This window comes from Caenorhabditis elegans, chromosome IV (genome assembly GCF_000002985.6).
Source record: "Caenorhabditis elegans chromosome IV".
NCBI lineage: Eukaryota > Metazoa > Nematoda > Chromadorea > Rhabditida > Rhabditidae > Caenorhabditis > Caenorhabditis elegans.
Window position 1 is genome coordinate 10,740,062 of NC_003282.8, and position 14,849 is coordinate 10,754,910.

At 35.9% G+C, this 14,849-nt stretch overlaps 4 protein-coding genes across 6 annotated transcripts; 1 reads left to right on the forward strand and 3 right to left on the reverse strand.

The window, feature by feature from the left end:
- Positions 1 to 4,713: 4,713 nt before the first annotated feature.
- On the forward strand, positions 4,714 to 8,340 carry T25B9.3 (Cystatin domain-containing protein; the record flags this gene model as incomplete). 2 transcript variants are annotated; one of them, NM_001028231.4, is made up of 5 exons in its annotated part: positions 4,714 to 4,947; positions 6,230 to 6,340; positions 6,604 to 6,744; positions 7,663 to 7,797; positions 8,016 to 8,340. In NM_001028231.4, exons 1-5 carry the CDS (start codon positions 4,720 to 4,722, stop codon positions 8,190 to 8,192), a joined length of 792 nt encoding a protein of 263 aa, NP_001023402.1. In that variant the 5' UTR covers positions 4,714 to 4,719. The 2 variants fall into 2 exon arrangements, with proteins under 2 accessions (NP_001023402.1, NP_001023403.1); NM_001028232.3 differs by lacking the exon at positions 4,714 to 4,947 and having other exon boundaries at positions 6,048 to 6,340; positions 8,016 to 8,192.
- Positions 8,317 to 10,080, reverse strand: T25B9.1 (Aminotransferase class I/classII large domain-containing protein). Its single transcript, NM_069590.8, has 5 exons — positions 9,910 to 10,080; positions 9,413 to 9,812; positions 9,027 to 9,117; positions 8,737 to 8,986; positions 8,317 to 8,689 (listed from the first exon to the last, which is right to left on the reverse strand). Exons 1-5 carry the CDS (start codon positions 10,039 to 10,041, stop codon positions 8,351 to 8,353), a joined length of 1,212 nt encoding a protein of 403 aa, NP_501991.3. The 5' UTR covers positions 10,042 to 10,080; the 3' UTR covers positions 8,317 to 8,350.
- A 321-nt stretch (positions 10,081 to 10,401) lies between these two features.
- T25B9.2 (Serine/threonine-protein phosphatase) lies at positions 10,402 to 11,779 on the reverse strand. The gene is made up of 4 exons (NM_069591.3): positions 11,450 to 11,779; positions 11,064 to 11,377; positions 10,810 to 11,014; positions 10,402 to 10,765 (listed from the first exon to the last, which is right to left on the reverse strand). The coding sequence occupies exons 1-4, from the start codon at positions 11,645 to 11,647 to the stop codon at positions 10,451 to 10,453; spliced, it is 1,032 nt and encodes a 343-aa protein (NP_501992.2). The 5' UTR covers positions 11,648 to 11,779; the 3' UTR covers positions 10,402 to 10,450.
- Positions 11,780 to 12,297: 518 nt separating this feature from the next.
- T25B9.5 (Tyrosine-protein kinase) lies at positions 12,298 to 14,724 on the reverse strand (the record flags this gene model as incomplete). 2 transcript variants are annotated; one of them, NM_001306952.2, is made up of 7 exons in its annotated part: positions 12,298 to 12,617; positions 12,667 to 12,795; positions 12,845 to 13,300; positions 13,345 to 13,746; positions 13,798 to 14,010; positions 14,289 to 14,411; positions 14,574 to 14,724. In NM_001306952.2, 7 exons carry the CDS (start codon positions 14,640 to 14,642, stop codon positions 12,369 to 12,371), a joined length of 1,641 nt encoding a protein of 546 aa, NP_001293881.1. In that variant the 3' UTR covers positions 12,298 to 12,368. The 2 variants fall into 2 exon arrangements, with proteins under 2 accessions (NP_001293881.1, NP_501993.1); NM_069592.2 differs by lacking the exon at positions 14,574 to 14,724 and adding an exon at positions 14,475 to 14,528.
- Between the last annotated feature and the right edge of the window lie 125 nt (positions 14,725 to 14,849).

Genomic DNA, 14,849 nt, shown 5'->3' on the forward strand with positions numbered 1-14,849 from the left:
CGCGAATCTACATATCATACTACACTACACTTTTCAAGGAAGGAGGTCTTCCAAAAAAAATCTTCATTCATTTATCTTGCACTCGTTTCGAATTTTTCGATTTTTCGACATCTCGACTAAATTTCTAATTTATTTTGTGCGCGCCTTTGCGTCTCCCTTTGCTCCTCCTTTTCTGCTCTTAGAGGAACACTGACCAACTCAAGTGCCTCCGTGTATTACTTGAACCACCCATCTTCTTTGCTTTTTTTAGACCATCAGATCTATACACAAATGTATAGGGAAGGTGCCACTCATCAGAGACTTCTGTCATCATCTAGTGGTATTTGCACAGTATCACACATTCCCTAGAGGACTTCTTTGTCTTTGGGTCATCCCTCCCGACATCCCTAACGACACCTCATTTTCTTTGTTTTTCTTAGGTCCTTGTCTAGTTTTTTTTTGAAAAGAAATAAGAGAGACTTAGAATCATTACGTCTATATATACAAAGGTATTTTTCTTCTTTTTTTCTCTCTGTTTTTCCTGTGAGAACGTTGTCAAAAAGCCTGGCTGCTGCTGTTCATGAAGTTTCCGGTAGCTGCTCAATATTCAATCAGGTAGAATGAAAATTATTTTTATTTTTTTCTCTCACAATTAATGGTGGTCTTTCTCTAATGAGAAAGGCATGGTACATTGAACTTGTGCAGAAAATATTTGTGATCTTTTCAGCTAGTAGAATAAGGCAAGCCAACTCCGTCAATTTTATTATTGCACATTTTCCAATATAATTTTGAATTTCTGACTCAGCAATATAATCAGGAAAATAAGGCTTATAACATACGTTGAAAACTCTTCAAGCTCGTATGTCTTTCTCATGGCTGCCTGCCTACGTGCCTTCTCGCAGATTTCGTCTGCATTTTTCATTTGGTGTTTGTTTTGTGTAAATTTGAGAATTTCTCATTACATCAGTACAATTTTTTTTGGTGAAAATTAAATTAAAATTGTTAAAAAAAATACTCCAACATTTGTATTCTGCAGTCCGGAATTTTGTAACTGCAAATTATGATCGAAAACTTTTTAGCATTTTTTAGCACGTTTTCTTCAAAATATTGAACCGCCAGTGAATTTTTTGAAATCTTTAGAGCTGTTTCGTAATTAAATTTGGATAATTTCGAATCTATTATTAAAGCTTCTTTTGAAGCAGAAAATTGATCCTAATACCACTACTGAAACTGAATATTTGAAAAATTTCAATTAGCAAGTTTGTTTTCTAAAACAACTCAGTTTTGCCATTTTATTAAAAATTCAGTACTTTGGACCCAAAATTCACGGAGAAGTCGTGTCTGACCTTTGGGATTTGAGGTATTTCAGAGCTTTGAATCCTTCTTTTTTTTTCAAGCTTGTTTCTATTCTTTTCTTCTCTTTTTAACAACTCACTTTACTTCAAACATCTCAAACTATGTACGCGTATTGCACATTGTGCTATTGAAAAAACATCAATATAAAAACTTCCCCCTTTTGATGTCCTCTATTCATCAGTTTCGGCTTCTCTTCGCCCCCACTCAATCTTCATTTCACTCCCCCATTTTCTCACGACTTCACGTGTACCACGCCCACTTTTCATCTATATGTTTTTGCATTGAAAGGAGCTCCTGATTCCAATCTTTTCAAGATTTTCACACATTCACGTTCAACTCGTTTATTTCTTTGTTTTTCCTATTTCTTTTTCTGTGAATACTCTTGAACATCGAGGGAATAGTTGACGTTGTTGAAACAAACATTCTGGGTCAACTTCTACAAGTTCCCACTACCACATCATCCGTCTGGGGACTTCAAAGCCCCTCAACCACAAGAAAAGTTTATGAATTTGACAGAACTTCGAGACAGCTTCTTTTTGTTCGAATTTTTTGTTTGAGATACTGCCTTTGTTGTAGCTGTTGTACCACATAAAATCCTTCGAGACACAACTCAATTGTTTCACACATTCTTCATCTCGGGTCTTTCCCGTTTTTTTTTTGCGCCGAGAATAGCATAAAACACATTTCTCGAAAAAACGGGGAATTTGTAATTGGCGAATGCATTTTTATCCTGAAATATCGGATATGTAAATATTAGATCAAAAGAGCTTGTTGGAAAAACTAGAGGTTCGAAAAATGAATGTCGATGCGTTTGCACAAAATTCCTTTTTTTCTTTGTAAAAATGTTTCTTTGTAAAAACCTTTAAACAGGCCACCATTAACTATTGGAAACTTCATTCTTTTGAAACTTCTTATAGTTAATACCATATTTGCCCATTAGACTTGCACCCCTTTCTTCACTTTGACAACTGACTATATCGGTTGCCTTTGGTTTTATGAAAGCACCTAGTACGGAAAATATGGTATTTAAAAAGGTAATAAACGAAATTCAAACCATAGTTTTCACACTTATAATTTAAGTTTAATTTAAGTTTAAAGTTCGAAAAACTTAACCTTTGGAGTTTTTTAAACTGTCAAGTATTCCAGTCAAAATCTAATTCAAAAAGTGCTTTCTTCTCCTTTTTCTCCTCCATGACTTTCCCTAGAATCAACATTTAAACTATGATATTTTCTTCTGAAAGGTAGCAATTTTTCTTCATCTCCTCCTTCTTCTCTAACTTCCAGTCCATTCAACTCAGCACTTTCTTGCACTGAAACCAACTTTTCCTCCCGGCGTCCTTTTTCTTCGTTGTCCATTTTCTTCTCCTTTTCCACGTCTTCTATTCTTCTTTTGCCAGCCAAGTGTGCATAAATCGAATGACTTGCTGTTGGGCACTAATATAACTAACTGTGACTATTCCACACACACGAAGCCACTCAACGGCGTATAAAACGACAAAAAAAGAAGAAATATATGAAGAAATAGCTCAAAAAGGGGGGCACGCTTCAGGAGAGAGAACCCGTTTTGAATTTTCTAATAACTTTTTTTCTGCTTTCCTGATTTTTCCGGAAATTTGAGAAATTTTGTATGTGTATGTGAATTAGTGATGTCTTTATGGCCCGATCGTATGGATTCTCCAGTGTTAAAAAATAAACCCTTTCTAGTTACAGGGGCTTCAAATTTTTTGTCTGTTTTAATGGAACATTGGTATTGGCATAGGATTGCGTGCTCAAAATTCACACTAAACTAAACTCTACAGTAACAATGAAAAAACAATAATTTCTGTATCAATCAACTTTTAGCTCTTTTATTCTTAGTTTTTACAGTGACAAAATCAAACTTTTATGGAAAACGAGTTTTGGCATACCATCTAAGCTTTTTCAAAAAATAGTACGAGAATGCCTGAAACTACAAAAAGTGAGAGGTGGAACATATCATAAATTTGTACTGTACAATTCACTTTAAATTTCACCTGAGGCATTAAGTTTCTTAATCCAATATGGCTCTGTTCAGAAACTTTCTGTCAAACTGTGTTTGCTCGCATTGTCACGACAAATCTTAAAAACTTCTTAACGATGCGCTGACGAAAAGCTTACCTGACTTTGGTGACAGACTGGAAAGAACTTGCTTACGCACTTAAATTTTGACAGCAACCAACACCGTGAAAGCCAAATTACAAGTTGAAAAAGATGTAAATAAATTGAAAGCTTACAACCAGTTTCAAAACGTAAAAAAAACTATTCCACTATTGCTAAAAATTCGCTTCTCAAAAATTCTCATGTCCCGGTGAAAAACAAACTTTGCTTTTTGATAGACAAAATTATACATATATATATATATATATATATATGTAGTTTCCATTAACACAACTTTTTCTTCTGCTTTTATAACTTTCAAAAGATTCAAATAATCTCCCAAACCACTCATCATTGACCACACTACCTGATGATTATCCATTCAAATAAACACATCTCTGATACATCCCCTTCTTTATTTCTTTGAAAAAAACCGAAAAAAGCCATCAATCTCTCAACTTTAGCCATCGACGTCTGTCCGGAATGAACCCAGTTATTTTGTGGCGGGCAGGGGGAGGCCAAGAACTCTTTGAGCCAATAAAATGCCCAAAGCTCATAATTCAAATCATCTCAAAAACGAGAAAATGGAGAGGAAATCGGTCGGCGCTCTTTTCTTTCTTTTGTTCTCTTGAAGGAATATACAAAACATAACCACAATATGATGGAGTTCAAAAAGAAAGGCGGGATCTAGATGCTCCCCACGCTCCGCCCAGTTTTTATTCGGTGGGGAGCTTGCAAGACCTCCCAAGATGGAATAGAGCTGGTGCTGCCCTGATTCTTAAAAAAGTTCATGATTCAAAGTTTTGCATTAATGGAAGATTTGTCTGCAACAAAACTAAAAATTATGCTATTATTTTCATATCATGATTCTCTCTTTTATTTTTATTTGTTTTGTTTTCTGTTTTTCTTCACCTTCATGTCTCTCCACCAATTTTTGCTTCAATTATATCCATCGTTTCTCCCCTTTTCCTCCGCCCTTCATCTCTACTTTTAGAGTCAATTGAAAACGTTTTTGGGGCTATGTCTCCGTTTCCGGTCCATCCACTAGTTGCCATTCAAACTCTTCTCTCCTCCAAACAAATCACACCTTCTTTTCCGTGTGCTCTTGAAAACATGTGTGTCATTTGCAGGGTACAAATTTATTTCTTCTTCCCTTTTTAAGATGAAGCTTATTATTACTTTTTTGCCTATGGCTCAAGCTTCAACTATTTACAAATCAACAACTTTTTTCTCAGCATTATTTACAAACAAATATTTTCTTTATTTCAGATGACGTTGAATATTTATCCTCGACTACTGATCTTCATCCTATTCACAATTTATGGAGTAAACGGCGTTGCTAAGTTTGAAGTTACATCGATCTCGGACAGCAGTTTAGTCATAAAAATGGTCGAAGCTGGGAATGTGACAAATTTTGACATCACCGTTCAAATATTCGATCTTTCGAAGCAAAAACTGTTCAGGAGAACACAGTTGGATCATGTCAAAAATGATCAGGTTAGTCTTAATTCCCAATCAGTCAAAAATATTTTCAATTTCCATTTATATTTTTTGTACAATTCCTATTCACACAATTTCTATATTCAAAAGTCCTTCTATAAAATTCTAGTTACAATTATTGCGTAGAACGAACTTCTGAAAGCAATATTATTCTAAGAATTCGCTTTTATCAAAATTCGAGCATATGCTGAAAACAAACAAGATTTTGAAAAGAAGGGCTCTGAAATTTTCGAGCACAGCTCAGTCTCTCCAAAAATGATTCCAAAAAAGAAAAAAAGTACATAGAATCCAAAAATTGTCAATCATGACGCAAGTCTTCCCGCTCGAAAAAGGGTGTCCACTTTTGGATAATCTGACGCCACATACAAATTTAGAAATTTCTATATTTATTTGTACCCCCACAAATCGTGGGAACAATCTCATGTACACATTGACGTCTCTAATCTGTCGAGATGTTTGATGTGCCAATTGGTGTCATTTGTAGTGGTCCAACCGTTCCCCCATGTTCTCCCATCACTTAGACTAATCCCTTTTAAAAACATATGTCCTTCTGTATGTCTGGAGGCCTCTCTTTTTTGTGTTGTCAAGTACCAATTGACACGTGTCATCTCATCCCGATACGGGTGGTAATGTTGTGTGCTCCAAAAAAAAGCCCCATAAAATATTGTATCTGTCAAATAAAAAAGAATGACCGCCTCTGAGAAGTAGTACATCGACGCAATAAAATGAAGCAACTAGGTGGCTTCTACTAGACTTCTGATGATGATGATGACTATGACAAGGCCGTAGGGAGTCCTTCTTTATTGTCAAATTGTTGTTTTTTATGGTTTATGATGTTCTTAGAAAAAGTAAGAAAGTATACGAAGAAAACTTTGAGCTCCAAATTCCCCCAACTCCATATTTGATAGATTTTGTGGTGAGGAGAAAGAGCAAGCAGTCGGTAATGGGAGAAGATACACAATTAACAAAATGGAATGGGGGAACACAATCGGGTAAAACAAATATGTTTGGGTGGGAAACTCGGGCATGAACATTTGACATGTTAGACATCACAATTTACGCCGGGCAATCAACATGCGAGAGGAAATGACAATGTTAGGATATTTGATTGTTGGAGTATATAATGATGGATGCAATTTTGATTAGGAAACATGTTTAGACTGGGAATGAAGCAATTCTAAAATTATTCTAAATCGAAAGATTACCAAGCACATTTTAGAAAAAAAGGTGCTCAAAATTTTCAGACTCAGAATTCTAACTAATCAAAAAATTATTTCAGCTCCTCTCGTTCGATGGTTTGAAGCCTGACACATGGTTTGCTGTACGTGTAGAATACCGGCTTAACTTTGCTGACGACGCAGCTGACAACGCATTGAGAATGACAAAACAGGTAAACTGGAAATATATTTTCTTGGCTACGGGACCTACAAGACATGCGTACCTTGTCAACTGTCTAATTAGAAATAGGCACTTTGGAACCTGCATAACACGATGCTTAAGTAATTGTATTATAATAATCCTTTGATTTAAAAACAGAAGCAACCATGTTTCTGATTTTCATTTTCAAAATCTATTTTAAGCACTTTTTCCCAAAGTTAAGTACATTTTACAGATTAATCTACAAGATACATTTGAAATAAAACATTCTTTCAGGAAATGGTCGTGAAAACAAAAAAGACCCCTCGTGATGATCCAAAGAAAATTGAGCAAATGGTAGCATTCATCGATGATCTGTTTGTAACAAAAGATAATATTTATATCGGTGTTGGATCAGTTTTCAAAGAAATAAAAAAGGTAATAACCCACTGAATTAATATTTTTGTAAACGGGCGAGTATGCTCTATGAGGATTTAGTTAAAATACACGTATTGTAGTTCAATATGACCGAATATTATAATGAAATAATCAACAAAAATTGTTCCAAAATTCCAATTTCGTTATTTTGAGCATCGCGACAGGTTCAAGTCCCTAGAATGTTACAAACAATCAAAATGCCATTTCATTATGTTTATAGCCTAACTTCCAAAATTATAATTGGTAAAAATGAATTTTCACCTCATTTTGACTGCAAATTAAACAATTTCAGACAACTTTAGAGAAGTTAATTTTCCCACTGGTGATACTAAATTTTTTTACAGAAACAAATGTTCTGTCTATACATGGTATCTTGGCAAAACCTTTGTTAGTATCCAAATTTCAAAAAAATTAGACCAAGAAAATGCACTTGTAGCAACTTTCTGACAGCAACAAGGAAATTCAAAGAGATTCAAAATCAGAATTTAAAGAAATTTCTCTAATTATCGAGGTTTTATTTTCTGAAAATTATATTTTAAATTGGTTTTTTTAATTCTAAAACATTTGTATCCATCTAATGCTTCCTCGTCTTTTGATATCGAGTTCCACTTGTGGATTTGCATAAGTAATTCTTCAAGAGCGTCCATATTTATAATTAAACTTCCGAAAGAGTTCTTTACTCCATTTTCCTTCCCTTCATCTTTATAATTTTCACACGTTATTACTCATATTATACTCCGGATTGCTCATTTCTTTCGGAGCTGGTCGCAATTGGCAAAAGGGATGAATGACTGAAGTCATGAAAAACAATTTTGTCAATAGGAAAATATATATTAATGAATTTGGAATTCAGAATTCAGATTTAAAAGTTTTGAATGAGAGAATCAACAAAATAATTTCCAATAATTATTCTTGCAGATTTCAACGGTCATTGTTCCGGAATTAAGATGCTCAAAGGGAGTGTTGAGTCCAGTGTCACAACAAGTTATCCAGCATGCTTCATTTCATTTTGATTTATCAAAACTTCCAAAAGAAGATAGAAAGTGTAGCACGGTATGTTCATCAAAAGTCGGAAGTTAATTAAACAACTTTTCGTCAGTTTGGGTTTTGTCTAAAATTGTTAACTTCTCGAGAAAAGTATTTTTGGACATTTCGAGCATATCTACAAGTTCGAACTCCTACAACTTTCTAATGAAAATAACAAAACCGTACTTTAAAAAATAATACTCATAGAACATGGTTATACCCAACAACTAAGTTTCTTTTTCCAGATTTGCGTATTCCCATATCTAAGGATTTTAACGGAAAATGCTGTAACTGAAACATTCCGAGCGAAAGAATGGTGTGGAAGTGCAGATGAAGCTCGACATTTGCTCACTAGTCAAGTTCCACATATAAACGTTTCATCAATACTTCTTATATTGTCCTCATTGACTGTATTTTTCTAGATCTTATTTTTGTTACACGTATTCTTTGCATAACATTCCACGTGTTTTCTCTCACCTTGACCACTTCCGCTCTCACTTTGTATTACGGGTTTTGATGTTCACAACTTGATACTAAACATGTAAATTTTTTTAATTAAAACGTTTATTTTATTAAGTTTTCAGATAACATTAAGTTTCTTTCCTACAGTTGCAAATGCTTCGATTAACTGATCAATGTGTTGTTTCGAATGAGCAGCTGAAATTTGAACTCGAATTCTTGCTTTTCCTTTTGGAACAACTGGGAAAGAGAAACCAATCACATAGATTCCCATTTTCAAAAGTTCATCAGCCATTGTTGCGGCCAACTTTGCATCTCCAAGAAGAACTGGACAGATAGGATGAGTTGGATCATTTCCGAGAATAGTAAATCCATTGGCAGCCATACTTTTACGGAAGTGAGAAACATTTGTTTGGAGCGAGCCAATGAATGAAGAATCGTTCATGAGTAGATCGAATACCTATTAAATTCTCGTAGTTTTGTTTGCACTAAACGGAAATGAGATACCTTGATGCTACTTCCCACAATGCTTGGAGCAAGTGAATTGGAGAACAAGTAAGGACGGGAGCGTTGTCTCAAAAGATCGATGAGGGGTTTTGGGCCGGTTGTATATCCACCCATTGAACCACCAAGAGCCTTTCCAAGGGTAGAGTTGATAACATCAGGACGACCTCCAACAGCTTCAGCAGTACCTCGACCAGTTTTACCAAAGAACCCGGTAGCATGGCACTCGTCAATAAACAGGAGAGCATTATATCTTTAAAAAGTTCAAAGAAGAATTATTTTTAATGTCTTACTTTTCAGCGAGACTAGTGATATCTCCAAGTGGTGCCACATCCCCATCCATTGAGAAGACTCCATCAGTGACAATTAGACGGAATCGAGAATCTGAAATTTTGTACATATTTTTGAAAAATTTGAAATTTTTTTGTTGGTCAGGTTCAGAACTTGGCAAACCTTGGGCAAAAGTTGGACAATGCTTGGGAAAGATTTAGATTAGACCGCATCCAAGTATGGTCTCAACTTTCCATTGGCGTTTTAAATTCTCAAACACAATATTTTAGCCAAAGACAATAAAACTGTAGGCAAGCACAGAAACGTGCCTGCCTACCATATAACCTATTTGTTCAATATTAGAAATTTTAATTTCTCAATGAAAATAAATATCAATGCATTTATGTACCTTCTGCTTCTTTTAATTTTGATTCCAAATCTCCCAAATCCAAATGCTTATATCGAAGCCTCTTTGCTTTACTCAATCTGATCCCATCAATAATCGAAGCATGATTGAGCTCATCAGAAATTATTGAATCCTGCTCTCCAGTCATTACTTCAAAAATCCCACCATTTGCATCAAAGCATGCTGCATACAAAATGGTATCTTCCGTTCCGTGAAACTGTGCAATCTTTTGCTCCAATTCCTTATGAATATCTTGAGTTCCACAAATAAATCGAACGGATGAGAGTCCAGCTCCATGGGTTTCCAAAGCCTTTTGGCCGGCAGCAATGACTTCTGGATGACTACTCAAACCGAGGTAGTTGTTGGCACAAAAATTGATGACTGGTTTGTCAGATCCGGTTACCTTAATTAATAAAAAGTAACAATTCATAAAGTTGTAGATTCCAAATAATGATTGCATTGCCTATTCAAAAGAAGAATAAAAATTCAAAATCACTCACTTTCACCAAAACACCTTGTCTTCCTTGAATGACTCTTTCAGTCTTGAACGTTCCAGCATTCTTAATTCCAGCTAATTCATTTTTCAAATGAATTTCAAAGTAATTTGTGGCAGTTGAGAAACACCGACGCATTGTTGAAGGTCGTATAGAACGAATGAATTGGAGAATACTGTTGAGAGACATATTTTGCAGAGGAGAGATTGGAGATCGAAAGATATTGTTATCAAATCAGGTAAGATCAAAATGGCAAGACGGAAATCACAAAATCACGTTGCTTGGTTGTGAACTTAATTACGAAAAATTGAAAAAAAAATAATTCGTGATTAATTGTAAGGAGAGTTGCTGGAAACAGAGAAAAATTGATGTTTTTTTTCAGTTATTTTTTTCAGTCTACTTTTGTCAAGATTGTGCCAAAATTCTCACTTTCGGCAGGAGTTTGTTTTTTTTTCCTGTGAGTACTGTGAATAATGTTATTTGTATTATAAGTTGTAGAAATTTCAATTTTTATTTCTACGAATAAAAAGTCTAAACGAGTTCAGGATCATTTCTTGGCCTTTCTCTCCTTTTCAAATCCACGTTTCTTGTCTCTGCTCTCCGGTCTGAAGACATTGATCGAAATCTTCAGCTTCTTATCAATACTAAACACAGCCGCTGTATTGTCATTCTGTCCACAGTAGTTTGGAGCCGAAAAAATTGTGACCAGACGTCGACCATCGAAGAATTCATAGCCATCTTCAACAACTTGATGACCGCGGATAACCATTTGAAGATCCAGCTTTTTCAGAAATGCACGGAGAGCTGGTGGTCCGAAGACAAAAGATGCACCACGTGCGGATGGTTTATAGCCTTTTTCAGTCTGAAAAGATATTTATTATTTTAAAATTCTGAATGAACGCATACCGGATCAGGATCAGCCCATGTCAAATCAGTTAGAACACCAACATCAGGAATCTCGAGTGGTCTTTTGAAAACCGAAAACTGATTGAAACTTGTCAGATGCTCACTGATTCCTCCATGCATACACATAATCGTATTGTTAATCACAGCACAGAATGGGAAAACGTTGAACATGTTCTGGAAGCATTCGTACAATTGAGCATCATAACTGAAAAATGTTAATGTATTCTCAAAGATGTCATAATTTTAAAACGAACCGATAATTGACCTCTCGATAGAATCCATACGAAGTGTTAACTGATCTTGATTCATGATTCCCTCTCAGTAAATAAATACGATCGGGGTATGCAAGTTTGAGAGCAGTGAGTAGAATGACAACTTCCATTGAAAATGGTCCACGATCGACATAATCTCCAAGGAATAGGTATCTCTTGTATCCAGTTGTTACCTCTTTGTTCACACTTTTCGGAGCAGCAACTGGTGGTTTTACATCATTACTTGATTCTGGCTGTGTCGAATGTGGTTCACTCTGAGGTCTTTTTCCTGTTTCACGACTTCTTACTGTTATATCCTAAATAAATATTATTTTAATACTGGAAACTAGATTTATTTAATGCATATTCAATTGTAAAAAGTGTCTCACCTTGAGAGCCTCAAATTCTTGTGAAGACAAGGGCCACCCATTCATATCGAGCATTGCGAGTAAATCATCAAACTGTCCATGAATATCCCCCATAACACAAATCGGCGCCTCCAGCTTCAAGAATATTGGCTCAGACCAAATGAGCTCACGGGCTCTGTGGCAGAGCTCTGCAAGCTCGGCAGCACAGAACAGATCCATCGAAGTTTTGTGAGTCCATTTGAATACAACCTTCTCCAATATTTTATTTACAAAATTTCGAGCATTTTTTGATCTTCAGTATTGATCTTCTCCATTGAAATTATGAAGACCGATTGCAAATTGAGAAAATGTAGAAATGATTACTTTTTCTTCAAATCTTTTGATGTTTTTTTCATGGAAATTCTTTGTCTAAATTCTAAATAGAACAAATGACGTAAGACAACACCCTTTCAAATAATAAAATTCCACCGTGAAATTTATTTTTCCAATGGAAATGTAATTTTGGACGGCCCATCTATTTAGGGTGTGTTTCAAGCTGGCACATATCACAAATTTGGAATGGGGTAGCACATGGGACTAGACTGAGTTAGAAATCATTACATAGCTGGTAAAAAATGTTCTACAATTTTTTACATTTCTTCAAAACTACAACATTTTGACAAACTGCGGTAAAAGATTTGACTCAAAATATTACTCAGATCGAAATTTCCATGGTTCGGAGTCGAGTTTGGCCGCTATAAAGCACTTTCTTGAAACAAATCTGAACAGCTCAAACAGCGCAGAAAAACGAAAGTGGTCAAGAAGAGATTTCCTAAAACTATAAGTCAAACATGAAAATGATCATATTGGCAATAAAAGTCTCACAAAAACACCAGCCAAAATCTTCATTGAGTCGAGAAAATGAAAAAAAAAAAAAGAAGTTCGAGTTATAATACAAAATCTATTTGGCTTGTGGTGGCGGTGTTGGTGCATTTGGTGATGAGCTTCCAGTGTTTGGCGTTTCTGATGATGGTGGTTTGGCTGAATTAGTTGATGGGCTGATAGACATTCCGGCTGGCAGTGTGACTTGATCCTTGTTTTTCTTACGAAGAGATGAAAAGAAGCTTCGTTTACTTGACGACGGGATCTTCTGTCTATCAACAGATTTCTTGCGATTCAATGAAATCCTGGTTCGATCTTCTGATGTTTTCTATAAAAATATCATGAACCAAATTTTCAGAACAAAAAGTGAAACTAACTGAAGTCAACACAGTCATAGCTGAGTTTTCTGGTTTTCGACCATCCTGGGGACCTTTGTTCAATGCTTCCATATAGATGTCTGTGATTTGTCGCTTCACCGTATTGAAATTGAGCCGTTCGTTCGGGTTCTGAAAAATTCAAATTGTTCCCGAACAAAAAACATTCAATAAAACTAACCCTTTCACAGCACGCATCAATGAGAACCATCAGTTCTTTCGGATCTCCATTCTCCATCTTATGTGGGCGTTCTTCTGTCAAAATCCAGGCTTTGGCATCTTTGAGACTTTTTGGGTACAATGGATCGTGCTCACATCTTGCCATAAGCTCCGTGAGGAACACTCCGTACGACCAAACATCTGTCTTCTCATTAAACATTCCAGATTTCAGCGATTCCGGTGCCAACCATCTGATTGGAGCTTTCTCCAGGTTTTTCGTTGTCACTTCCGTTCCTTGGAGAGACAGCCCAAAATCAGATATTTTGGCTTTGAGATCCTGCGTGACGAGGCAATTTCTTGCCGCCAAGTCTCGATGAATGATTCCTTTCGACGACAGATGTCTCATTCCAGACGCCACGTTCATTGCAAACCACAGGATTTGTAGTTTTGGAATGTTTTGAGTGGTCTGGAGGTACTTCTGAAAATATAATGTTTTAAAAACCAAGGTAAAAATGAACATACCCTCAAATCTCCGCCCGTGACCAATTCCATGACAACCATAATTGGCTCTTCAAGTGAGGCAAATCCATAAAATGCAACAATATTCTCATGTTGCAGCACTGTCATGATTTGAGCTTCATTGCAAAACTCTTGGATTTGCTTTCTCTTTGCATTTCCAAGTATTCGTTTCACAGCCACTTCTATTGGAGGATTCGTGCTTCCGACTGCTTTGTATTGTCCTTTGAATACCTCTCCAAAGGCTCCGCAACCCAACTTTTTATCCAGGTTGATTGTACTATGGATAAGCACATTCGATCCACGTGGCGTTGGAATCAGGAAAGGTGTTGCTTGAGGCCAGGCTTCCAGAAGCTGGCGAATGTGGAGGAATCGTCTGTTTGGCATTGTGGGGAACTTTTCATACAACTGAAAAAGTTAATGCTAACATAGAAAACTTTGATATTCGTTAAATAATACCTTTTTGCAGCACCATCCATCCTCATTAAAGTCCAGTTGATAGTGAAAAATTTTCTTTTTCCAGTTGACGGAAATGCACAAAAACTTATTTGGTTTTGTGATTGCACGTCTCACAAGATAAGCACGATCCCAAGTCAACAACTTCTCAGCTTCCGATCCGAATAACACTCCATGATACACGTGTAGATTGATCAAGTGACTGCGAATGTAGTCCTGAAAAAATATAAAAGTTGAAAGTTGTCTAGCATTGTTTCGAAACGCATTCAAAATTAATAGGGTTTTCCGTTCCAATGTCGCTCAAAAAGAAAACTATGAGATCAATCAGCGACTACTCTGCCAATGTCCCAACCAATGAGTTGCTGTGGACGGAGCAAATCGCTGATTGGTCTTGTATTATATTATAGAGGGAATTTAATCAAGAGATTCCATAGTTTCAAATGCATGTATTTAAATGTTTGAGCATTGTGTTTTGCCCACAAGAAAGCACTGACCTCTTCTGGATCACTACTACTGTTAGACATCATCGAAGTTGAGACATTCTTGTTCCCCGATTCCAGTTTATCCGCTCCCGCTTCGTTTGGATTTTTGTCGCTTGCTTCGATGTCTGACGAAGCCTGAAAGGATATTTTATTCATGACGGGAAACCTTGCCAAAATTGCAAAATTTGCAATACTGACCATTGGAATTTTGAAGTTTCGTTTGAAATCAGAACTAGAAATAACACTTCGCATTTCTTCTTAATAATATTGGTTGCTTCCCATAAAAGTCAAACTCACATCATTCAACCTGACACATTCCAGTGCAAGATCATCATCACTCTCGTGTTCCGATTTTATTGAATTCATTCTTTAAATCGTTCACCAATGAAATATTGATAAACGTCCTATCACCAGTGTCGGACAATTGTGAAATAATCTCTTTTCGTACAAAACGTGATTTTTTGGTTAGAGAACAAAAAAATTCACACGTATTCCTTGCAACAAAACTTGGCCTTTAAAAAAGTTTTAAATCCAACGTGAAACTTATTTTTTCAAATGAAAATTAATTTTTGG